Raw genomic sequence first — 24,236 nt, forward strand, 5'->3', positions numbered from 1 at the left:
GCATCTGTGTGTGACATTCCAGCTCCCAATTTAGCTCATGTAAGGCGAGCCACAGCTGTCACCGAGTGACCCTGACTCACTCAGGAACGGTGACTCCCTTGAGCAAGAGGCGGGGTGAGCTTCACCGCTTATGGTGGAAGGTAGGACAGCAAAGGGGCTCTTAGGGGGCTCCTGTAAGCCCCTGACCCCCATGCTCTGGCCTGGGCCCCTCTTCCAGGGCAGTGACACAGAATCTGAATCGGCCTGTATGAGAGGTACCATCCATGGCTCAGGGTGGGAGGAAAGATCCTGCCAGACCTACAGTCAGTGAAAGTTTCTGCCTCTAAGGCTTAGCCAGTGACCTTGGCCCTCTTCCTCTGAACCCTGTGATTCAGAACAAGGGCACCAGAGATGAGAGAGAGGCTCTGGTTCAACACTTCTGGACCCATTTTTGGTTTTGCCCAGACCTTTCTTATATCCGCCTAGGAAAAGAAGCCCAGGAGGCTGGAGCTGGCAGGTGTGCCAGGGCCTGGAACTACCTCATGAGCAAGCCCCTGAGAAAGTGTGGGATTCTGGTCCATGAACACATCACTGGAGCCATCCAAGGACTTTAAATTTGTTAGGAAATTGAGAGTAGCTGAGCAGGGCAGAAAGGACCTGAATGCCAGGGACCTATTTCGGGCACCAGGGGAATCAGTCTCCAGGGAAATTTTAGAGCACTGACAAAGTCATCATCACAAGGCTCTGGGAAGCCTCTGCCCCAGCTCCACAGCTGTCCTGGACTCCTGCTCTCCAAGGCAGGCTGGTTTCAGATGTGCACACTGGCCCTCTATCTTTTTCTCCTACTTCTTCTCTATCCCAGGCACAATTTGTCTTTTTGGGGCCCAACATATGCACTGGGATTGGACAAAAGCTCTTTTATTCACTGACATCCCTTAGCCCCTCTCCCAGTCAGGAGAGAGAAGTTTGAGGAGTTACTAGACTCTGACCCTGCATAGACGAGAAATGGTGTGATGAGGATACCAAAGAGACAGTGCGATGAGGCACACATGGGGAAAGGGTCTGTAAAAGTGCAATCTTTACCCTATCACACGTTTCATGCCCCAGTTTTAAGAACAAAACATATAGGGATAAGCTTGCATAAGATGTGGTCAAAAGGACGGAGGCAGGCAGGCACTGAGGTGTGAACTTCAGTCAACCCACAGGCGCCCTGCTAATGGGTGCTATGCTGGCAGCCGCAGTCCAGGGAGAATCCAAAGGTGGGATAATTACCCCTAAGCCTCAAATGCATTGATACTTTTCCTGAGTTGTCTCATGTGGTATGGAATGAGGCTGGCAATGCCAAAGGCATGGGCACCGAAGAAGATGAGACCAGCCCCCAGAAAGGTGTACTCGCTTAGGAACGTGGCTGACACTCAGAGTTCTTGGTACACAGAACTGCAACAAAGAAGGGTTAGCTGCTATGGCAGCTCCAGGACAGGATCCATCCAGCTTGGCTATCGGGATCCTGATAGAGATATCGCAAGTGGCTGACCCGACCAGCTGACATTGGCTCAAATCCCAAGAAAAGCACAGGAAAAAGAATGCTCAGGAAAAGACTGTCATCACTGCCTAAGACCTCACAAGGGTAGGGATATGAGGGCTGCTCTCTAACAGACTAAAATTGGGACTGCAGCTAAAAAGAAGAATAGCTGGGTGACCCTGTATGGCCAGGGTCAGTTATACCATCAAGTACAAAGATGGCATCCTCACTGGGATGGATGCCATCGATGCTTCTGAAGATGTGAGTCTTACAAGTAGAGGGGAAAATCAGGGTCAATGTCAGGACAGGGCTACTTGCTCTTCTCTTCACCGAGTCCAGCGGACTGGGCAGCAGAAGGCACCCTCACTGGGTCAGCACCTAAGGGCAGAAGAAGATGGCATCTTATTAACCAGAAGAAATGATCACCCAGAATTTAAAGCCAACCCCCTATAGGTAAGGATACAAATACCTGTAGTCCATACTATAAAGATATGAACTTTCCACTAATGACTCATTTGAAGTTAGTGTCTAACCTTTTCTTTCTTACCCTTTAATTATTGCTGCATTTCAGTTTTCATACCTCACTCTTCTTCATCTTTTAATAATTATCATCACTAGAATTATCTTCCCCTCTCCTAAAATGTTCTCTGTGTCCTGTGATGGAATTTGAAAAACACGTATTTAGTAACAAGTTTTTAGTCCACTGGTGAAAAAATGGTTATCTTGCAGTTATGCATTCACATCACTAGGTGGCACTGGTGTGAATAAGGGGGATAATCTCAGGCACTTTACCTTTCTCTTGAGTAAATGCAAAGAACTGCGCCCTCTAACTTGTCTTCGACTACTGCCTTTTCTAGGCACAGTCCCCCACCCCATTCTTTTCCTGAACTTCCACCCCATTCGTTAAGCTTAACAGTCATAGGAGGCCAACATCACATTCAAACTGTCAGTGTGTGGCATAAACAAACTCAGAAACCAAGTGTATCCCCTTCTCTTTCTTCACTTTGCCCCAGTACTGACTTGAGACTCCCATAGTTGGGAGTTCACAGTTTCACCCCCAACCATTTCCTGCATCCCTATTCCAGCTCTCATCCCAGTCCCTGCCTGTGGTTCTCACCTGGCCCTGGAGGCTGATTCTGGACATTCGGCTCATATTTTTTCTTAGCTGCTTCCTCGGGTGGTGGCTTAAGTGTTCCACAGCAAAAGCAGCAGCAGCAGCAGCAACAGCAACAGGTAAGCAGAGCACACAGGAGGACAAGCGTCTAAAAGGTGGGAAAGAATGGCTTCAATCCGGCAGTTCTTGTGTATTTCCATTCAAGCTCCCCTCCCTCAATCCTTCCAGCACCTGCTATATGAGACAACAGAAGCACGTGTCCTAGGAGAGGGGGATTAGCTGTCCTAATAGAGGAGGGTTGCCCCTGCTTCCTTATTCTTAAGAGACTAGGAAGAATTGTGTACCTTGAACCAACAGCTATTCAGCGTAAAATAGTATGTGATGCCTTCTTCGCCAAAGTGGTCGTATATATATATTCCCAATGAGCCATGCCGGTCGTAAATTTGCCGCTTCTTAGGGTCACTCAGTACGGAGTGGGCTGTGTTGATCTCCTTGAATATTTCTGCTGCTTGAGGGTCCCCTGGATTCTTGTCTGGATGATACTTCAAGGCCAGTCTCCTACCCAAGCAATACCCAAAGGAGGGTGGGGAGAGGATGGGAATGGCTGGGGAGGGAGGGTTAGGGTGAATGACAGGGATAGGTCTCTAGATGGTGAAAAAACAATGCATGAGATGTGGTACAAAGGATGGAGGCACTCAGCCCAAGTCTACATTCCTTCTCGTGTCACACTGAAGAGGATGATGGCCCCACCTGGTCCCAAAGTGAAGGCTTGGGGATTTAAAAATGGGTCAGAAAGCAAGGTAGAGGGAAAAGGGTTCAAGGGGGAGAATTGCAGGATTCAATAAGGGGCTGATGTCTGAACCTGTAGGCCTTTTTGACGTCTTCAGGTGAAGCACCCTTCTTAAGTTCCAGCACTGCATAGAGGGTTGATCCAGTTTTGGACAACGGGCGGGCTGCTTTGTCCACGTGAGCCATGATCTGGGTCAGAGGAGAAGCAGCATTTGTGAGAACTTCCACAGGTGAGGCCACAGAGAAGCGAACTTCCAGTGACAGGAAGCTCATCGTCTTCAGGGGCAAGGCAGGTAAGTGGCTACAATGGGACAAGTATAAGGCAACAGTGACTGCCATCTGTGACTAGCAGGAGAGTGCGGGTGACAAGACCTTCGAATTTTAAAGAGGAAACATCTTCTCCTCACATTTCCCAGTGTCCTTCAGATGCACAGACCTCCAGACACCCCACATTCTACAGAGGTAAAGCCAAAGGAGGTCTAAACCCTGCATAAAGATCGATTTTGTCCAGAGCTACTGGTACCTTAAGTAAACAGCCCTGAGCCTGTCCAAGCTCATTACTGGGTTTGAAAGACCAGCAGGGCCCCAGCCCCTGAACAGCTTGGGTGGGGAATCATGGAGATCCCCAATTCCCAAGGGAGAAGCAAGTCAGACGAAACCCTGCGCTGCCTAAGAGAAGTCAGGCGTCCAAAAGCCAGGCCGGGAGGCAGTGCTTGCACCTAGGCCAGATGCTTTCTTCCTCCTAACCTCCCCGCTCAAACCCTCCCACCTCTGTCCCTCAGGGAGAACAGAGGGGTGAATCAAGGGATAAAGGAGGAGCTGTGGGGCAGACCAGAGAGGTAGCAGCGAGCAGGACCCCAGAGGGCCGGGGGAGCGCCTGGGAGGCTGCGGCTTGGGAGAACCAAGGCAACAAGCTCAGAGGGAACGCTCTGGTTCCCCAGGTCCCCTCTGGCTCTGTGTGGACCCACCCACCCAGCCTGGCGTCTACCTCGGAGTCGCTCTCTTCAGCCGGGGAGGCCTCACGCAACCTCCATCAAGGTGTGAAACTTCACACGGCAGCGGGCCAGTGGCCGACTGCGCCTGCGCACTGCGTCAACACTAGGGGTCCCTTTTTGGCGCTGCAGGTAGGTCTGGGAGGGACTTATTTCTCTCGCGGGGAGCCTGAGCGTAGGGATCTGCCTGGCACCAGCGACCAAGGGCTGCGGAGTGTCGGTTCCAGCCCCACCCGCGGATGCAGCCTGCAGGGCCGTCCCTTCTCGGGTGGGAAGGGACTCATTCGATCAGGGACGTGGCTCACCAACTCACCTAAGGAAAGATAACGGCGCTTGCAGACCGTGGCTGTATGAGAGGTATGTTTGCTACAAACCTTTCTCAAGAGGTATATTACCTTCTCAGCCTTCTTTTACGGAATTTAGGGGTCTCCACTTGGTCCTTTTTTTCCTTTCTGACGGGAAACTCCTACACATGCTTTAAGACTTACATCAAATGTAAGTATTCCTAGGAAACTTTCCTTCATTCCCTCAATTGTTCTCACCTTCCTCTGTAAAAGCAGTTATCCTATCATATTGTAATTAAGATGGCATGTTCCTTTAAATTGATGTCTTGAACATTTCCAAAAGTCATTACTGTTCTTCAGAAACTTTCTTTAAATACTATTACATCACGAGGATGTACCATAATGTAATTATATAATCCAGATTGGATAATTGTTTATAATCATTTGATAGTATAATGACCTTATTATGAAAATTCTTATCTTTAAATCTACAAATAAATCTTTTTTTTTTCTTTAGAGTAGATTCCTGGAAGTGGAATTATTGGGTCAAAGCGAATTTTTTTGAGGCTTTTGATCCATATTGCTAACTTTCTTTCCAGAAAGTTACCAAAAGTACCAATTTACCTCCCTAATTGACATGCTACTTGCAGGGCATAAGAGCACCTATTTCTACTTAATTCCTGTGATCTCCTACAGGTTTGCCTCCCTTTTAATTTACCACTTCATGATGTTGGTTTTCGTAACAAAGGAGCACTCAATGGCTCCTATAACATGGAATTGAAAGAACTTTATTGTTTCAGTCCTATCTCTCTGTTACCTGTCTTGTGACTTATTATCTCTTCCTTTTATTACTGTTACCTGTGTACATTTACCTTCCCTTCTAGGTTTTAATTTGTAAATACTGCACCCCAAAGATGTGAGCCATCTGAGCAAACTAAAGAGTCCATGTGCAACAGGAAAACGACCACTGAATTAGTTTATTTCTGTAGATCCGTGATCAGTGTAGGGGTGGGGATGAAATCTTTGGTATCCCTCACTGAGTTCATAGGTTCTGGGTTAGATGAGTTTAGAGGTTAGTCGCCTAAAGTAAAGGAGGTAAAGCTAACAATTTTTTGATGGTTTGTACTATGCCAGATTTCTCTAACTAACCTCCAGCCTTTCATCACCACCATGGAAGGATAGAACTTGAACAGCCCGAGTCATTTCTTTACCAGCACTGGGAAGAGAACAGAAGGCACTGGAAGTGCAGTGCATTTACAGGGAACGTCTCACCTCAGTCTACAGGCCCAGTGTGGTCCGGCCCCTGCCTCTCACTCCAGCTCTACGGAGTACCACTGTCTTGCGTGCTCTGGTCTCTGCTGCACTGCTTTTCTGTCAGTTCTTTGAAGACACAGTGTTCCCTCCCACTCCTCTGCCTGGAGGGCTCCTCCCCAGGCTACGTGCGTAGCTGACTTCTCATCCTTTGTGGCTCTCAGCTTTGTGCCTCCTCGGAGAGTCCTTCTAAATTGAGTTCCACTTCTCTCTCCCCATCTCGTTAACATCCTCACCCTGATTTGTGAATATATATTTATCTCACGTTGATTTGTTTAAGGTCTGCCTTCACCGGTAGACAGTGAACTCCATGAGGGCAGGGACCTTGTATGTTTGCTCACCATTGTATCCCCAGCACCTAGAACCATGCCTGGCTTATGATAAGTGAATTAATGATTTGCTGAATGAACTATAGCAGAGGGAGCCCTCTGCTGGTCCAGTGGAGGCCCAGAGTTTGGGCCATAGCAAGAATTGCCTGGGACAGAAGCAGATAGCTGGGGAATTGGACAGGACTGCAGAGCCCACTTTTCCTCATATGATCTGAGACAAGAAGAGACAGAAGGCACTAGGAGAGATAGTAAGGGCGATTCTGGGCTCCTTGTTTCTTGTTTGTCTTAGTTTTCCTCCAGTTCCTAACACAGTATCTGGAATATTGTAGGTACTCAATAAATGTTGGTTAAGTTGAATGGACAAGCACGCTTTTGTGTACCTTTTCTGAAGCACTTTTACCTCATTGTCTCCTCTGATCCTCACAACAGCCCTGGGAGGTGGTATGAGCCCATCCCTGCTTTACAGAAATGAGCCCAAGAAAGACGGCAAATTAGGCTCTGAGAAGAGTTAGTAAACAGCTTTCACATCTTGCCAGAGGCTCCAGAATGTTATTACTTCTTATCACTGCCCTCTGACATTCTAATTAATTCTAATCATAGTGGCTCTTGAAATAGCCATTATCTTTAAGCCTTCTGCGCCTCCGCTCTGAATGAGATGACACTGCAGCCAGCAGCTGCAGAGATGGGAATAGAGCAAGCAGGTCAGCTGGCATCCTCTGGCCAGGGGCCTCCACTTGGCCTTTACCTAGAAGCAGACCCTCTTTGACTCCATTTTCCATGCACAGGGTCTCTTCTAACATTCAGCACAGAACTAGGAAGAACGTACAAGCCAGGAGTCAGAAGCCCTAGATCCTTGTTTTGGCTCTGGCTCTAACAGGCTGTGTGATCTTGGACAAGTCACTTAATCTCTGAGTCTCTTCCCTCTTCTGTAAAATCCTGTGCTGTTTCACAGGGTTGAGGTCAAGACTAAATTAAATTTGGTTGTAAAAAAAAAATGGAAAAAATTTGAAAAAACCATGCTAAAGAATGATGACAGACTCAAACCTTTTCTGGAATCATTTGCCCTCCCGTCATACGTTGAGTCAGTGATCTTAGAAGTTTACTGTGTCACAGAGCCATTTGGTCTTTCCTGGAGAAAACCAAGAAGCATCCCTTATTTATCCACAAACAACTAAAGTTTTAGTCATATAGCTGGAATATACACATACAGACGACAGACATTGGTATATTTATACCCAAAATATCACGCTCTCCAACATATGTAGTGGGAGAGAGAGATCATAATTTGTCACACCCAACCCCCAGGTTCTAGAATCGTACAGATTTTGAGCTGGAAGGGACCTCAGAAACAACTCTCATACAATGCCTTCCTTTTGTAATTGAGAAAAGTGTGGCCTAGAGAAAGGGATTAACCTGCCCAAGGTCAACCTGTGAGGTCCAGACCTGTCTTCTGACTCCAAGTTCAGTGTCCATACTGTGTCTGCTCCTCATACACACCAGCTCCCTTTCCACTTTAAAATCTAAGTGTAGAAACAGACCAAATCTGTAGTTGATATTCACCTTCTTTCATGGTGATGTCAGGTAATATCCTGCTTTCCCTCCCCCCAGTTGAAGGCATACATACTACATGTGACTAAAAATACCTCTGGCCCCGTTTGTTCGCCTGTCCTCCCCAGGGCAGACGTCTCGTGGTGGGAGGTAGAGGGCTTCCAGTTAGAGAAGCTGCTTTATACTCCTGTCCTCTCTGCCCTGCAACCCCAGACTCTGCAGACCTAAGGGCAGGCTAACAGGGCACACCTGCCTTACCTGTAAAATGGAGATAATAGTCTCTGCCTCTTAGGGTTGTTAAGAGGATTAAATATTTAATCTGAACAGTGCTTGGCATGTGGTAAGTGCTATGTCATTGTCATCATCATCATCATCATTCTTTCTATCCTGTCTCCTCCCAATTTTGTGAAGAGAGAAATTGCTTTCCTTCTGTCTCTGGGAGGAAGGGGGTAAATCAGGGTCCTCCCTCTAAGAAGATTTGGAAATTGTCATTGGAATCCTTCCATCCCCTTTCTACATTCTTTTCTCAGCCCCTTAGAACCCTATTTTCTCATTCCTCTACCCAGTGCCCTCTGCCCTCCAAAATATCCATAGTGTTCCCCAAGCAGTCAAAACTCCAACATTACCTCTCTCACTTCCTCTCCTTTAAACATTTCTAATAAAAATGATTACCTCCATAAAATTATCTCGTCCCTACGGGTTAGGTGGAAAGCAATCTAATTAAAACCCTATAATTCTGCTTATAGTGAGAACAACTATTAATACTTCACCCTCTTAATTCTTAACCAACACAAAAGGAATAACTGGCAGAATTTCAGGCAGTATGACTGAATGAAGTGAAAACTATCAGGCTCTGCTTTGGGAAGAGACTTTGGGCCTTAAATCTCTCCTCTCCTTTCTGTTCAGCTCCACCAACTTCATGTCTTTTCAATTCTGGGGCTCTGCATTATTCTGTGTCTCCTCCTACATCTCTGATAAGTTTCCTGTCCCTTGCTGGCTCCTCTCCCTTCTTTCATTTCCTCTTTGTGGATATTCTATATGGCTTGGTCTTTAAGCTCCTGCTTCTGCTCTCTCCTCTCTACTTCAGAGATGCAGTCTATGGGCGTGGCTTCAGCGGGCACTACTCTGCTTTAGCTCAGCTTAGTGTCATCCACATGCCAGTCTCCCATTGCCTCAAAACCACACTCTGAAATCTGAGCTTATGACCTTGCCCCCAGACTGGCTGTTCCTCTTGCTTTTTCTATTTACGTTAATGTTATGACTCTTTCCAAGATAATGCTGCTCAAAACCCAAACATCAGCGGGCTGTGGACCATTATTTCCCCCAAATTCGGGCCAAAAAATCTTACGAATTTCTTTTTTCAAAATTGCTCTTTCATCGTCCCCTTCTTTTCAGCTCCCACAGCTTTGAAGCGCCTCAGTTAAAGGATTTCCATGTCACGCTGACTGTTGTCCTAGCCTTCTACCTGTTCTCCCTACTGCCAGTCTCATCCTGGATACTGGTTACCAGATCAGTGTTCCTAGAGCAAAGCAATGTTACCATCGTTACCACTCCTTTGCTCATAGCCTATGGGGTGCAAAACAACCCTTAAAATATGGCAATGAAATCTACAATCTGACACCGTGTTATCCCTCCAAATGCATTGTCTGCTATTGCCCTGAAGTAAACCTTCCATAACCATCAGTCTTTTTTTCCTCCTAAATATTCCTGTTCTTTCTCACCTCTATACCATTGCCCTCACACCAGTTCCCCTCATGAACTGTCCTTTTAATTAGTCAGTTCACTTACTCAACAAATATCTATTAATCGTTGCTCTATGCCTAGTACTTTGGATACAGTGATAATCGGCTCTCATAGATTATAGCTTAATGTGGAAGATAGACATTCATTTATACCTTCAACAAATATTTATTAGGTGCTATCCTCTGCCAGATTCTGTTCTAGGTACTGGGCATATAGCAACATACAGAACAGACAAAAACTTCTGCCATCATGTAGCTTAAATTCTGGTGAGAGGAGATAGACAGTAAACAAGATAAGTAAAATATTCAGTATGTTAGGTGGTAATAGTTGCTATGGAGAAACATAAAGCAGGGATGGAGATGGAAAAAATTTGAGGGAAGACTGCACTTTTTAAAAGGATAAGCAGAGAGGGCCTGTACAAGTGATATATATATATAGTAATATTTATTTATTTTTGGCTGCATCGGGTCTTAGTTGCGCCCATTGCGGTGCGCGGGCTTCTCTCTCTAGTTGTGGTTCACAGGCTTTCTAGTTGTGGCCCGTGTGCTCAGTAGTTGCGGAACACGGGCTTAGTTGCCCCGTGGCATGTGGGATCTTAGTTCCCTGACCAGGGATCAAACCCATGTCCCCTGCATTGGAAGGCAGATTCTTAACCACTGGACCACCAGGGAAGTCCCTGTAAAAGTGATATTTGATTCAAGACCTGAAGCAGATGCTCAGGTGAGTTGTGAAGACATCTGGCAGAGTGTATTATAGGTAAAGAGATGAGTAAATGCAAAGGCCCTGGGGTGGAACACACCGGGTATGTCATAGGACCCACTTGCACAAAGGCCAGAGTGGCTGGGGAGTGAGGTGGGAGTAGCATGAAATGAGATCAGAGGGGGTTAGATTGCATAGGGCTTTGCAGGCCAGTGGAAGGCCTTTGGCTGATACTGAGACAGAGACTGATGAAATCTGGCCTAGTTGCCTAGCCCGGATTGAGGATAGACTATAGGGCAACAAAGGTAGAAAAAGGAAGACAACCTAGGAGGCTACTGAAGTAATCAAGAAGGCAGACGATGGTGGTTTAGACAAGGATGGGAGCAGGATTTGTTGACAGATTGGATGTGGGGTAAAAATAGAGAAGTCAAGGATGACTCTAAGGCTTCCGGTCTGAGCAAGTGGAAAGATGGAGTTCGCATGTTCTAACATGGGAGGACTGCTGGAAGAGAAGGTTTGGGATAAGGGTGGTGATCAGGAGCTCAGTTTTTGATGAAGCTTGAGATGCCTATTAGACATTAAAGAGGAGAGGTCAAGCTGACGTTTGGGTACATGAGTTCAGAGTTCAAGTGAGAGATCTGGGAATCATCATATAAGCTGCCATTTATTTTTTAAGTTTCTTTTTTTAATAGAAACTTTCAAACACATATACAAACAGAATAGTACAATGATCCTCCATGTACCCATCACCCAGCTTCAACAATCGTTGCTTCTTGCTGTTTCTAGGTAGTATTTAAAGCCTTGAGACTGGATGATATCTGATATCTCCATGGGACTAAGTGTAGGAAGGTAAGAGAAGAGGGTGACCAAGTCCTGGAATATTCCAGCGTTAAAAGGTTGGGAAGATGTGGAGGAACCAGCAAAGGAGACCGAAAATAAGCACTCAGTGAAATAGGAGGAAAACTAGATTATGGTATCCTGGAAGCCAAGTGAAAAAAGAAATAATCTCCAAATAACAATTTAATTACAGTAGGATAAGTGCTAAGGCAGAAAAAGAAGTGTGCAATGAGAATGCATAACATGCACTAGGCTGATTTGGGGGGTCAGGAAGGCTTCTCTGAGGATGTGACATGTAAGCTGCAGCCTTCCCTCATCTTCCGTATCTCCCACTAAAATCCTGCTTCCTCCATCCTGCTTCCACTCTGACAATCAGCTCCTCCTTTCTGGGATGGCTTTATCGAGGACTATGTATCAGGCACTATGGTGTGCTGGGGACACAGTGTTGAGAAAGACAACAGCTGTCTTCAGAGAGCTTGTACTCTAGTGAACTGACTGACAAGTAAACAATTTTGTTAAAACGTGGTGAGTGCTAACATCACCGAGGCACAGTGGGCCTTGAGATCACCAGGGAAGGGCACATAACCCACCCAGGGGTGGGAGGGGTCAGGAAAGGCTTTCTAGGGGTAACACCTGTGTGCATACCCTTCAGCTTGGCTTGGCCCTTTCAAGTGTTAACCCTTGCCCACAGCCTTGGATTCCGAATCTTGCCTGAGATCCCTGGCCCAGCCTAAATCCTGACCTCAGCACTGGGCTTTGCTCTGCTTCTCTCTCAATATGAACTGTTCCAGCCTGGGTCTCCCTGAAGCCTCCTTCTGAGCTGCTCTGTTGCCTTCTGCTCTGGAAGCTGGCACTGACCTGTCCTCTCGGGAACATCAGGCCTTCCTGCCTCCACAACTAAGAGTAGACTAAGGACTCACCTTAGGGAAAATTGGTATCTGAGGAAGGCGTAAGAGCATGTGGGTAAATCAGTAACCAAAGTCTGCAGAATAGAAATCTCTTGCAATCAAGTTAAAGCCAGGATGGGAGAGAACACGTCTATCTTGTTCACCAGGAATCCGCAGCTAGGATAGCAGGGCACATGGCAGGAATAAGTGTTCAGTAAATGTTGAATGAAGACTAGAGTTCCATACAGGGCACCAGCCCTCAGCTGTCCTTCTAACTCCTGCACAGTTTTCCTAGCTCCTGTCCAGATGCAGAATGCCTTCCTCAGACCTGGAATTCAAGAGGACCCTTTGCAAAGATTTTCATAGGGCCTTGATGGTTCTTTGAGAAACAGGTGCAAGCTGTCTGTTTCACTGCCAGGCTTTTCATGCATAAATTTCCAAGCAAAAGAAACTGTTGGTATTCTCCCTGCCGTTGCACTGGACTTCTGGAGGCAGCAAGTTCCAAGGCCAGGGAGGGGAGGCGAAGGGCAGCCCTGTTATCTGTCTGCTCCGACGCCCCTTTCCAGTCCTGCCTTCTCGCTCCCCGCCGGGTGGCAGTGGCGGGGCGGGCACGTGCCGGCGTCTGCGCCCCCTCCCGGGCACCCGGGGCTGCTGTCCCTGCGCCACGGGCTGCCCAGGAAAGGAAATCCCGGAGGAAGCCATTGTTATTACCACGTCCCCCTGCTGTCGTCATTGGCAGAGGCGTTCCTAGAAGCCCGCCCCCCACACCCCGTCCCGCATAGGGTCCCGCGGTTTCTGCCCATTTTCGAGCTCGCCTGCCCCGCGCCACTTTGGGCGAGGCTACCGCATCTGAGCCCTGGAGTGAGCAGTGGCCCTCACGTCCCAGCTCCAAGGCTCTCAGAATTGGCAATGCCCCAGGCCCAGTGCGGACGGAGCTTCGAAAACCGACGGCGCCAGGCGGGACGTGCCCGGGGCCCTGACATAGGCGAGCGGGACATGAATTCCACCCCAGCTCTGACGCGGACCAACAAGGTGACCTTGCTGGTGGCTTCCCCTCTCGCCTTGCTATAACCCACGGAGGGAGCTGAGGCCCCATGCCTCTAGGGGAGGTTGGGGGACGAAAGCCACCCCCACCCTCGCTCCCTTGCCCCGCGTGGACTATGGGCTGGGCCTTGCGGGAAGAGTGTGGAGAACAGGCTGGCGCGGGCCCCGTGCAGGGCGTGGGTGGAGGCGGCGCCGAGGGCGCGCGCAGACCCTTTCGTTCTTCCGTGCAGCAGCGCTCCCGGCGCAGTACGATCGCTTAGCACACGCCGCCCGCAAACCTTGGCACAAGCCGCACTCTCCCCGCCGGAACAGCCAGCCCGCCGCCCAGCTTGCCTAATCCGTTCAAGCCTCACCTCCTCCGCGAAGCTCTCCCAGGTTAACCCCATCACTTCCAACCACTCTAGCTGGCACGTCCTCCAGTTTTTTTTGTTTTTAGAAGTACGCATGGAGTCTCATTGTCTGAAAAAAACAATGTTGGGGTTAGATGACTGTCACCAGAACCCTAAATTCATTCTGACGGGTATTCTGAAGCCCAGGGTATTCTGAAGGGTGCGTTTGATGGGTTTCTTGCCTGGGCTAGCTAACGACTCTCACCCTCCACCTTCCCCATCCATGCTCACTCTTTCCCCTCCTCCTACGGATCCTTCTCTTCACAGAGTGTCACAGCTTGGAGTGCACAATCCAGTCACCACCCCTTTTCATTGTACACTGGTGGCAGATGTGAGGGGCACAGAACATTGAGCATTTGAAGCTTCGACTCCAGGCTCAGCCACAGACTTTGCTGTAAGTCACTCCTTCCCCTGGGCTTTAGTTTAAATGAGGCAAGATGAAGTAATGCCCGGGAAGGTGCTACAGGTTTGGAGGTAAGGACAAGCTGACCGCAGCCTCCCTCCATGAACCTGGGGCTTGTGACCCCAGAGAAGTGGAGCGCTCTTCCTTTCGGCTGCCCCAGCCTCTAAGTGACAAAACTGCGGCTGTGTGCTCTCTCCAGTCGCCTTGTGGCGTCCTGAACCGGGGAGGGAGAGAGGATGGGGTTCCAGTCCCAGTCCTTTATTCACTGGTCGCATGACCCCGGACACTTCTTCCTCTGGGACTGTTACTCGTCCGAAAAATAGGGATAATAATGGATTGAAGGAGAGCTGGAAGCTTTTTGTCCGCCCCATGTCTCTATAAAAATAAATAATAATGAGCGGTACAGTGCTTGGCAGCAGACTTTGCTCGCGAATTCCGACCCCACATCCGCCACAGAGGGGTTTCTGGCCGGAGTCCCTGGAGTTCTCCCGGATTTGTCACACTGCTTACCCCACATTCTCTTTCTGGTTCTCTCCTCCACACCTGTTTCTGCCTTCGTGTGGGGAGGCTGGGGCCACGAGGTGACGGGTGGTGGGGAGAGGGGGTGGGATGCCCTGGCGCGGCCCTGCACGAGGCGGTGTCCCTTGGTTGAAGATTGGTTGGAAGGTCCCTAGGCTTGAGGAGCTCGGCTGGAAACTGGTAGGCAGGGCTTAGGTAGGGGCGGGGCTGGTCTGCCTAGGGGTGGGCTATGGAGATTAGGCGTTCTCTAGAACCCGGCGGGGGCGCAGAGAGCTCCCACCGCCCCACCTGGCTCCGGCACCGGGAAATAGGGCTATGCCTACGGGGACGGGGCTCCGGGTGCGGGGCTTAGGCGTGGAGGGAGAGGCTGGGGAGCCTGGAGGCGGGGCTTGGGGAGCTCGCCCCACGCGGGGCGGGGCTCCAGCAGCCGCGGGATCTGCAGTTCGGACTGCCGGCGCCACAGTCGCCGCAGTTCCCTTCACTGTGGTGGCCCCGAGGCCCTGCGGGGAGTCTAGGGGTCGACTGGCCGCTCGGACTTGGCGCGGGGTTGGCCACGCCTCTCCCTACCTCGGTGCGGCCTAGACGGTCGGGGCCGCGGGGAAATGGAGCCCTCTCCCGCCACGGGGGGCTCTGAGACCACTCGCCTGGTGAGCCCCCGAGACCGCGGCGGCGCTGGTGGCGGCCTGCGTTTGAAGAGGTAGGATTGACCTGGGTCGGCCCTCGGCTGGGGGGGGGGCGCCACCCTTCCGCCTTCCGTCCACTTCGTTGTCTCTCTCGGCCAGCCGGCCCAGCGCACCGCGACCCCCTCGGCTTTGTGGCGCTGCGTTCTGTCCCCTCCAGCCCGCCCAGCCAGCCCCGACCCCCGCCGCTCAACAGCCCGACATGCCTCCTCCTGGCTACCTTCTTTCTCCCGGTCCCGGGAAACTGCTCCTCGGCCCGCCCCCCAAGCTTCCCGACCCCTCCGCCGCCCCCGCCGCGTCTGACTTCCCCGCGAGCGACTGCCCCTCCGTCTGGCCGGAGTCCGCGCCAGGTGCCCCGATGTACGCATTGCTCCGGGGTCGTAGGAGCCCCTCGCCGCCCAGGCCCCCGGCCCTACTCTCCGCGCTCCCGGGCTCGGGGCGTCCCCTCCAGAGTGGCCAGCTGTGGGCACCCGGGCCGACGATGGGCCAGGGCTCCGCAGCGGGTCTTCCGGGCTCCTGTGGGGCGGGCGGCCGCTGGGAAGCGAGGGGGCGGTAAGGAAGGAGCAGGTGCGGTCTGGGCGGCGGGGGTATTCCCGGCTACGCACAGACGGGGCCGGGGGCGGCGAGGTGTGAAATGAGGCGCTCGGAGCGGTCGGGACAGCGGGCCGGGGGCGGCCGGAGAACCGCCTCCGCGTCCCGCCGGCCTCCCGCGCCCGGCGCCCGGCGCCCGCCGACCGCCTTGTCCCTCCGAGCGGCCGCGCCAGGCCCTCCCTGGCCACCTCCGCTGGCCATTTTGTCTGTTTGCCCACCGTTCGTTTATCTCGGGAATTTGACAGGGTCTCCGGCTTCTTCTCTTTCCTCATCTCTCCCTATCTTTCCTTTTCCCTCCCAACCCCTCTCCCTTTGTCTCGGGTGTGGTGCCTCTGTGGGTTTCTCGCTCTTTCCCTGGATGGGGGCCGTAAACCTGGGTGGATGGGGGAGTGGATGAGCAGAAGGAAGGGAAGACTTCCGTCGGAATCTCTCCCGCGGAGGACTGCAGACGGGGGCAAATGTGGCCCTGGGATCTCTTCATGTACCTTTCGACTCTGCTTCAGGCCAGTCTCCCTTCTACCCTACTCAATATTATTTGTTGTTTGTCGGGGGTTTCAGAGGGCCAGGGAGAGCAAGTTGTCTTTCCTTCTCTGCACACAGCAGGTAGCTCCCCGCACCCCTACACACCAACAATGAGGCTTCTTTAGTGCCCAGTTAATGCAAAACAAAAGGGAGCAGCCTGTTGATGGGTGACTACCTTGATGCCTGGCCGCGCTGTGTCTTACAGGGCCAGGAAAGGCATCTTGCCCACTGCCTCAAAGCCACTCACCCTCTGTTTACTCTTCAGACCCGCATCTCTGACTCCCAGCTTGTTTTCATTCTCATATGACCATTAGTCACCAAATCCTGCAGTATTTTCTGGAAGAGGCTCTTCCCTACCTGCCTGCCTGTCTCTAAGATTCTGCGCAGGGAGCCTCTGGCCTTGTCTGTACTGGACCCCTCCATCTCCTCTCTTCTCTTCCTCCCAGACTAGTCCATCGTCAAGGTCATCCATCTCACAGATCAGGAAAGATTAAATCAATCAGTGTATCTCCCTTTATGTTACTTTGAGCCCATCACTTTCCTCCTCAGCCCTTCCCCTGGTTCCTCACACTTAAGCTCCAAGCTGCATATCTTGTCATTGTCATTCCATGTGTCTGGAGCTCCTTTCTCTACCTAGGTCTTCTCTTAAACATCTCCTCCTCTGTGAAGGTCTCCTCATCCCCTTTAGAGTTGGTCACTCCTTCCCCTGTGCTCCAAAGTCCTTTGTTCATAACCCTCCTGGCCTCAGCTTCTCCTTGCATAGTCAGTCATTTGCGACACTTCTGTCTCTCCCACTAGATTGAGCTTCCGTACGTGTACGCTGCTTGGTAGTCTCATTGAGGAATGAGGATGGATCTCAAAGCCACCCTCATCTCCCGTCTCCTCTGGAAACACACCTGGAATCATACACACCCAGATTCTAAGTCTTGGAAGGGGATTCCAAGAAGTTAATCTACCTGCCAGCACTTGAATTTTCCCTAGAAGCACCAAATGTGCCCCCATCTCCTCACAGCTGAATTCGCCCATTGGGCAGAGCTGTCCTCAGCCAGAAGGCCCCAGGCGCCCTTCCCCACTTTACTGCTGTGATCACATTTCTATCTGGAGCCTTCATTTTCTCTCAAGGGTATTCTTGTGACACCTCCACGAGTATTTCTAGAACTGTACTTTTCTATTTAGGTCCTTTATGCTGTGGAAGGTTCTCTTCTCCCTGGGGTTCAGGTTGGGTAGTAATGGGGGTGAGAATTAAGCCAGAAGGGACGGAAAACTCAGTTAGCCTGAGCTCAGCCTGTGGCATCCCCAGGTGAGGCCTCCAGCCCCATTCATTTGTCCAGCGAGGCTTACTGCACTGTGCAGTTAAAGTGGCCTCTGCTGGGTGCTTATGGTCACACTGAGGTCCAGCTAACATGTGGCAGACTCCAAACCCAGCACTCCTCCTGCCACCAATCCCAGCCACATCAGTCTGCGCTCTCTCCTCCCCATGACAACCCAGCTCTGGAATCTGGCCATTAGCTCTCTGTGCCAGGAACTTCAGACTTTTTGGGTCCCAGCATTCTGCTCTCCTCTTAAAGGGCCACGTCTAGCTGAATGTCTTGGAGAGGGAAGGTGAAGGACCTGGGAGTGGAGGCACCGGGAGGTAGGTCCAGCAGGGAGGCACTAAGGCCAGGACCATGTGCTGAGCCTCACCCCACACTTTCACACCACTTCCCCTTCCTATTGCCTTCGCCGGGCACGTGCACCTCCTCTTTATCAAAATCCTTCCCATCCTTCCAGGCCCTTCTCAGGGGCCTCCTTCAGTTGTGTCCCTGATTTCCTCATTAGAGTCAGTATGTCACTCGGAGCCCTGATAGTGCTTTAATTGCTCTAAGGCAATAGCTACCTTTTGCTACATCTCACAGTATTTAGGTACACATTTGTCTTGTTCACCAGAGGCTCCCAGAGGTCAGAAAGGATATCCTATCCCACTTGTATTCTTCGTGGTGCCTATCATAATGAATTGATTTGGTTGAAGTTTAATCTCAGCTCAACCACCAACTAGCTGTGTGGCCTCCATAAGTCCTTTCCCCCTTTGAACCTCATACTTCTAATTCTTTAATAAGTGGTAGACCAGACGTCTCTAAGGTGCTTTCCATGTGAGCTCTGAGATTCTATGGCTCTGTACGTGAAAGGAAAAGGGAGGCTGGAATCTGAGTTGTCCATTTAGCCCCATCTCTCCTGTGGCCCTCTGTCCACAAGGCCTTGGGAAAGGATAGAGAGGTGGGACATCTGATGAAGCCAGTCTGGGGGATCCAGGACTGGGAGTGAGAAGCAGGTTAGCCCTTGAACCAGGCCCCAGCTTGAACTGGGCTGCCTGCCTCAGTCTCTTCACAGAGCCCTCTGAGCCCCTCCCCGAGGAGCCCAAACCCGTGGAGATGTCCTTCCACCACTGCCACAGGGACCCTCTGCCACAGCCAGGTCTCACCCCTGAGAGGCTGCAGGCACAGAGGCAGCTGTGTGCCGCCTGTGCTGTATGCTGCGTCTTCATGGCCGGGGAAGTAGTCGGTAAGTCGGAAAGCAGTCCCTCCAACACCATCCTCCGGACGCCTGCCTAAGCCACTTACCACCCGGAGTCCCAGGAGTGTTCCTGGGTGGAGATGCAGAGAAGGTGGGGATGGCTGGGACAGGGGAGGTGGGTGCCCAGGACTCAGGAAGTGGGAGAGGGCGAGGGACAGCACCAAGGGAATTCAGGGCTGGCTCATCAGTATGAACTGGTCTTGTAAAAGCCCTATTTTCTTCTTATTAAAATACGTTAGTGTGGGGAATTCCCTAGTGGTTAGGACTCCGCGCTTTCACTGCTGAGGGCGCAGGTTCAATCCCTGGTCGGGGAACTAAGATCCCACAAGCTGCGCGGCGTGGTCAAAAAAATGTTATTGTAGAAAAACTGTGAAACGGTGAAAACTGTGAAAATGTGAATGAGTGAAAAGAAAAAAAACCCAAAAACCCACGTGTAATCCCATTACCAGAGAAAAACTGCTGTTCACATTTTGGTGTGTGTCCCCCGTCTCTTTTCCATGCCTCTACACACACCGCATGATATTTTCTAAATGGACCAGACCATATATCACTTTACCCTTACAGGTGGGTATTTGGCGCACAGCCTGGCCATTATGACTGACGCAGCCCACCTGTTGGCAGATGTGGGCAGCATGATGGGCAGCCTCTTCTCCCTCTGGCTCTCTACCCGTCCAGCCACCCGCACCATGACCTTTGGCTGGCACCGCTCAGGTAAGGCCCCTGCATGGTCTGATGACCCACCCAGTCTTGCCGGAAGGTACCTCTCAGGGTCCTGGGCAGCCCTCTGATAGCTTGTCTTCCCCTGCAGAGACTCTGGGGGCTTTGGCCTCTGTGGTCTCCCTCTGGATGGTCACTGGCATCCTCCTGTACCTGGCCTTCATCCGCCTGCTGCACAGCGACTACCACATCGAGGGGGGTGCCATGCTGCTGACCGCCAGCGTCGCAGTCTGTGCCAATCTGCTGTACGTTCCAGTGTGGAGCAGGCACCTGTGGGATTCAGGGCGAGGGCTCCTCCTCCAGGATGGGAGAGCAGGCTCTCCTCTCCCGGACAGACTCGCAGCACGCACATGCTGTTCTCATCTCTCTGCTCTAGGGATGCCTGAGAAGGGGCTGGGGTAGAGACCTAAAATTCAGAGTCAAAAGACCTTTGTTAAAGGCCTGCTGTGTACTGGCCACCCTGCTGGGGGCTGTCATCAGCACTGTCTCATTTAAAGCTCACAACCACCCCATGAGGTAGGTAGTATCGCTTCTGGTATACAGTTAATCAGATAGACCCCAAGAGGTGACCAGGGGACTTGCCCAGGGCACATAGCTACTTTAGTAGCAGGGCCAGGATCTGAATCCACGCCTCTGGCACCACGTATTCTTGCCCCCAGGCTGCATTACTTGTCTCTCTTGGACCGTATTGTCTCTTTCCTGGGACTGGGAAAATAGGGAGAAAATAGATGGAGAGAGGGCTCCTGGGGAGGTGAGAGGAGGAGGTGTGGAAGTGGGCAGAGGAGCCTGGAAGCAGGTCACCTGGGCTGAGCTGCTCTGCTTCCCCCTCAGAATGGCCTTTGTGCTGCACCAGGCCGGGCCCCACCACAGCCACGGGTCCAGGGGGGCAGAGTATGCACCGCTGGAGGAGGGGCCCGGGGAGCCCCTGCCCCTGGGGAACACCAGCGTCCGGGCGGCCTTTGTGCACGTGCTGGGGGACCTTCTGCAGAGCCTTGGGGTGCTGGCCGCCTCCATCCTCATCTACTTCAAGGTACCATCTGTGCAAGCCTGCCCCAGCCTTCCTCCCCCAATTCCACCCCCAGCCCCTCCTTCCCTGGACCCCCACCCACCCCACTCCATCTCCCAGCTCCCCAGGACTCCTGGCCCAGGGTTATAGTCCTTTCACCCCAGCAGGGTTCTCAGGGGCCTCTCAGGTCCTGTATGTCCAGGATGCCCCTAGGTCTTCCTCTGAAAGGTCCCTGATTCCCAGGCTTAGAGCTCTCTTTCTCTACAGCCTCAGTACAAGGCAGCTGACCCCATCAGCACCTTTCTCTTCTCCATCTGTGCCCTTGGATCCACCGCTCCCACCCTCCGAGATGTTCTCCGCGTCCTCATGGAAGGTGAGTCAGACGCCACTGCTCCCCACCCCCCGGGGCCCTCTCTGACCTCACCCCAGGACTAGGCGCCTCTGTTTTCTCTGGAGAAAGTGTGGGGAGAAGGCCTATTGGTGGAAGGAGGGTTCAGGGATGGGGTAAACTGTGGGGATCAACAGGGTGAGTGGTACAGGACGGGGGAGGTGGGGTCCTGGCCTCTGGGCAGGAGTGGCCCTGGCAATAAGGCACGGTGGGTGTTGCTTGCAGGTACCCCCCGAAGTGTGGGGTTTGAACCTGTGCGGGATACCCTGTTGTCAGTGCCAGGAGTTCGGGCAACCCACGAGCTGCACCTGTGGTCCCTTACGCTTACTTACCACGTTGCCTCCGCACACCTGGCGATTGGTGAGTCCACACTGACCCCAGCCAGTTACTTTCCAGAAACATTTCTCCCTTCCCGTACCACCATCCAAACATAGAAAGATGGTCTGAATTAACTGCGAATGTTTCCATCTCTCTGTCTTTTGTATCTCTCTCTCCTTCTCTCTCTCTCTCTCTCTCTCTCTCTCTCTCTCTCTCTCGGGGAGGTTTCACTCTCTCTGAAGTAGTACTGGGAACCAGCAACCCTTTAAAAGGTCACTGGTACCTACAGGTCTCGTGATGGGGCACAGTTAGGTAAATTACGGCTCCTCCACTCAGTGGAGTATCATGTAACTTTTAAAAATTGATGATTATGAAGACTGTAGGGCAACTAGGGAAAATGTTTATGGTATAATGCTAAGAGAGAAAGCGGAATATAAAATTTTAGCTACATTATGGTTCAACTATTTAAAATATATATGGTGACTCACAAGCTGACAAAGAATTTTTGAGTTTCTTCCAGATGCAAGAAGCAATCAGAGACATGCAATTTGGATGCCAAAAATATTATACTTTGTAGGATATTTGATGGTAACTCTAGAGGGATAATGAGAACAGAATATTTAACATCTGGAATGTCGTGGAAAAGCGGGTGGTATGGCTGCTGAAATACACAGCTGTATACTGATACTCAAAGAGCAGAAGAGAATAGAAAAATGACGGTCTAGTGTGTTAGCCTAGTCGATTAGGGATGAGTCTGTCTGATCTTTTTGACAGTTTTACACTGTTCATACAATATATAGAGAAAATAAAGCTTCCCATTCAATCTTGGCTTTCATGCCATGCAAACCCCTGGGTCCCCTTCACCCATCCTTATCTGGGCCCCTGGCTGGTTCCCAATTCCCCTGGAAACCTGCTGCCTCTTATCACTCCCCCGCAGACTCCACGGCTGACTCTGAAGCCGTCCTGGCTGAAGCCACATCCCGGCTCCGCTCCCGGTTTGGATTCTCCAGCTCTACCCTGCAGGTCGAGCAGTACCAGCCTGAGATGGCCCAGTGCCTGCGCTGCAGGGAGCCCCCCCAAGCCTGAGCCACGGCCGCACCCTCACCCCACTGCCAGGCCCAGGCTCAGCCCTGGACTCTCAGCAACTGCCTCCCTGCTCACGGAGAAGGGACGGAGCTGGGTCCGTACCCTTCCTCTCTGCCCGCTTCCACCTGCCAACCCCCCAGCCCCAGTGGGCAAGACCAAAGTGTGTGTGGGGAGTGGAGCCAGGGTCAGGCTGAACAGGGAAGTCAGGGCAGTCGGGGTGTGTAGAAGTCCTGTGGTCCCTGCTCCCCGTGCTCGGGGGAGCCCCCAGCCTCCTTTCCGTGCAGTTCATTTGTCTGTGTGGCAGGCTGGCTGGCTGGCTGGCTGGAGGATCTGCCTGTCTTTGTGCTGTTGGTGTGCCTAAGCCTGGGGGAGGTCAGCAGGGGCCCCCTCCCCATGTGGCTCTCTCTCTGTCTATGCAGGAGCCCCAAAGCCTGCACGTTGTCCGTGTGTTCTAGCCTTATGGTTTTGTGTGTGTGTGTGTGTGTGTGTGTCTTGGTGCTGTGGCCTGTGTGTCTCTGTGCCTGTGTGGCTGTGCTATGGTCTCTATGAGTCTGCATCATCCATGTGTCTGTTTGGGGGTCTGTCTGGCCATCCCTCTGTTGGTGCTGTGCCCTCGGCTCTCCCAGAGAGAGGGAGGACTCCGCCGCAGCTCTGCCAATAAACTTGTATCTAACTGCACCTTTCAGCCCCTGTGCTGACTCCTCAGGAGGGGGACACAGAACCGGTCACCTGGGAACGGATAGAATCCCTCAGCCAGAGTGACCTTGCACAGCCCCCCTACCCCCTTCCCACCCTGTCCATCCTCTCCACCCTCAAATATCCATTCTGATGTAGGCTGAAACCCGCCAGTCCCTTTACTGCCTTCCCCTACTTGGCAGTGTGCTCGAGCCTGGGTCCTTGGCTCAGGGAGATGCCCATTCATTCTGGGATTGGTTATAGGAGAAAGCTGGGTGGCAAAGAGCTGAGGGATACTGGAGTCATTCTGAAAGGCTCCCACAGGCCAGGGTGGCCTTGGGCTCGTTGGCGGGAAGCTGCAGCCATTTGGGAGAGAGGGGTTGGACCACGGTGCTGATTTGGCTTTGTTCTCAAGCTGTGTGAGGTGCTGGGGAGCAGCCCTCCGTCCCGACTGCCCCAGCCCTGCCTCACAGCAGCCAACCCCAAGTCCAGGTTTGAGCTGTGGACACCAAGGACCTGTTTTACAATTATCCTCCCTTTGCCTCATATACGTTGAATCATATATTTCGACAGATTTGACCTTACAAATCTCTTTAAGGGATTGTTCATTTTCTCTTAAAAAAACAAGCCCTTTGTGCTTTTGTTTTGGATATAGTGCAGGAGTCCACCGGCCTTCCCATCCTAGGTTGATATAACTCCAGCCTGAAGCAAAGACCCGGAGCATTTTCATTAGCTCATGCATATTTCTGCAAGGCTTCTCCCCCAAAATGGAAATATCTTTATTATTAAATTGTGTTGATTTTTTTAAATTATAAAGGCAATATATGTTCGCTTTAAAAACCTATCAAAGGCGGGAATTCCCTGGCAGTCCAGTGGTTAGGACTCTGTGCTTCCACTGCCAGGGGCATGGGTTCGATCCCTGGCTGGGGAACTAAGATCCCACAGGCTGTGCAGTGTGGCCAAAAATAAAAATAAATAAATAAAAACCTATCAAAGGAAAGTGTATAAGGTAGAAAGTGAATGATTCCCCTATACTCTTACTCCCAGAGAGAACTGCTATTCAGTCTCTCTGCCCATATTTTCTTGTAAGTACAAAGACTTCTTCATAATAACATAAGAGGATTACATTATAGGTGATAACATGTAACCTGCTTTTATGATTCAGCCATACATCCTGGGTGCGTCTTTCCACGTTAATACACGTAGATTTCATTACTTGTTTTACGGTGTGGTCTTTGGACCGGTTGAAAATAGGCCTTCCCATTCTGATCTTCAGCTGGGGGCCCCTCGACCAGGATGGGTGAGTCGCTGCTG

The 24,236-nt window shown here is 51.4% G+C and overlaps 2 protein-coding genes across 5 annotated transcripts; one reads left to right on the forward strand and one right to left on the reverse strand.

Annotated features, from left to right (window-relative positions):
• Positions 1-75: 75 nt before the first annotated feature.
• On the reverse strand, positions 76-14,508 carry DNAJC5G (DnaJ heat shock protein family (Hsp40) member C5 gamma). Its single transcript, XM_033425152.2, is given in 7 exon segments — positions 76-1,879; positions 2,619-2,763; positions 2,960-3,200; positions 3,202-3,219; positions 3,478-3,593; positions 13,432-13,537; positions 14,381-14,508. Coding segments are annotated over 6 exon segments (681 nt in total). The 5' UTR covers positions 13,525-13,537; positions 14,381-14,508; the 3' UTR covers positions 76-1,811.
• Positions 12,836-22,925, forward strand: SLC30A3 (solute carrier family 30 member 3). 4 transcript variants are annotated; one of them, XM_049696223.1, is made up of 10 exons: positions 12,836-13,066; positions 13,309-13,453; positions 13,735-13,861; positions 18,539-18,720; positions 19,297-19,443; positions 19,541-19,694; positions 20,281-20,479; positions 20,723-20,828; positions 21,069-21,203; positions 22,099-22,925. In XM_049696223.1, the coding sequence occupies exons 4-10, from the start codon at positions 18,591-18,593 to the stop codon at positions 22,245-22,247; spliced, it is 1,020 nt and encodes a 339-aa protein (XP_049552180.1). In that variant the 5' UTR covers positions 12,836-13,066; positions 13,309-13,453; positions 13,735-13,861; positions 18,539-18,590; the 3' UTR covers positions 22,248-22,925. The 4 variants fall into 4 exon arrangements, with proteins under 4 accessions (XP_049552180.1, XP_033281032.1, XP_049552179.1 ...); XM_033425141.2 differs by lacking the exon at positions 12,836-13,066 and having other exon boundaries at positions 13,308-13,453; XM_049696222.1 differs by lacking the exons at positions 12,836-13,066; positions 13,309-13,453; positions 13,735-13,861 and adding an exon at positions 14,738-15,086 and having other exon boundaries at positions 19,354-19,443.
• Positions 22,926-24,236: the final 1,311 nt, after the last annotated feature.

The sequence above is a fragment of the Orcinus orca genome, chromosome 13 (assembly GCF_937001465.1).
Source record: "Orcinus orca chromosome 13, mOrcOrc1.1, whole genome shotgun sequence".
Classification (NCBI taxonomy): Eukaryota; Metazoa; Chordata; class Mammalia; order Artiodactyla; family Delphinidae; genus Orcinus; species Orcinus orca.

Coding starts and splice junctions, on each gene's coding strand:
- SLC30A3 (XM_004268136.3), top strand. CDS start 14,992: ATGGAGCCCTCTCCCGCCACGGGGGGCTCTGAGACCACTCGCCTGGTG. Junction 15,087..18,538: donor GGCGGCCTGCGTTTGAAGAG/GTAGGATTGACC, acceptor TGCCTGCCTCAG/TCTCTTCACAGAGCCCTCTG. Junction 21,204..22,098: donor CTCCGCACACCTGGCGATTG/GTGAGTCCACAC, acceptor ACTCCCCCGCAG/ACTCCACGGCTGACTCTGAA.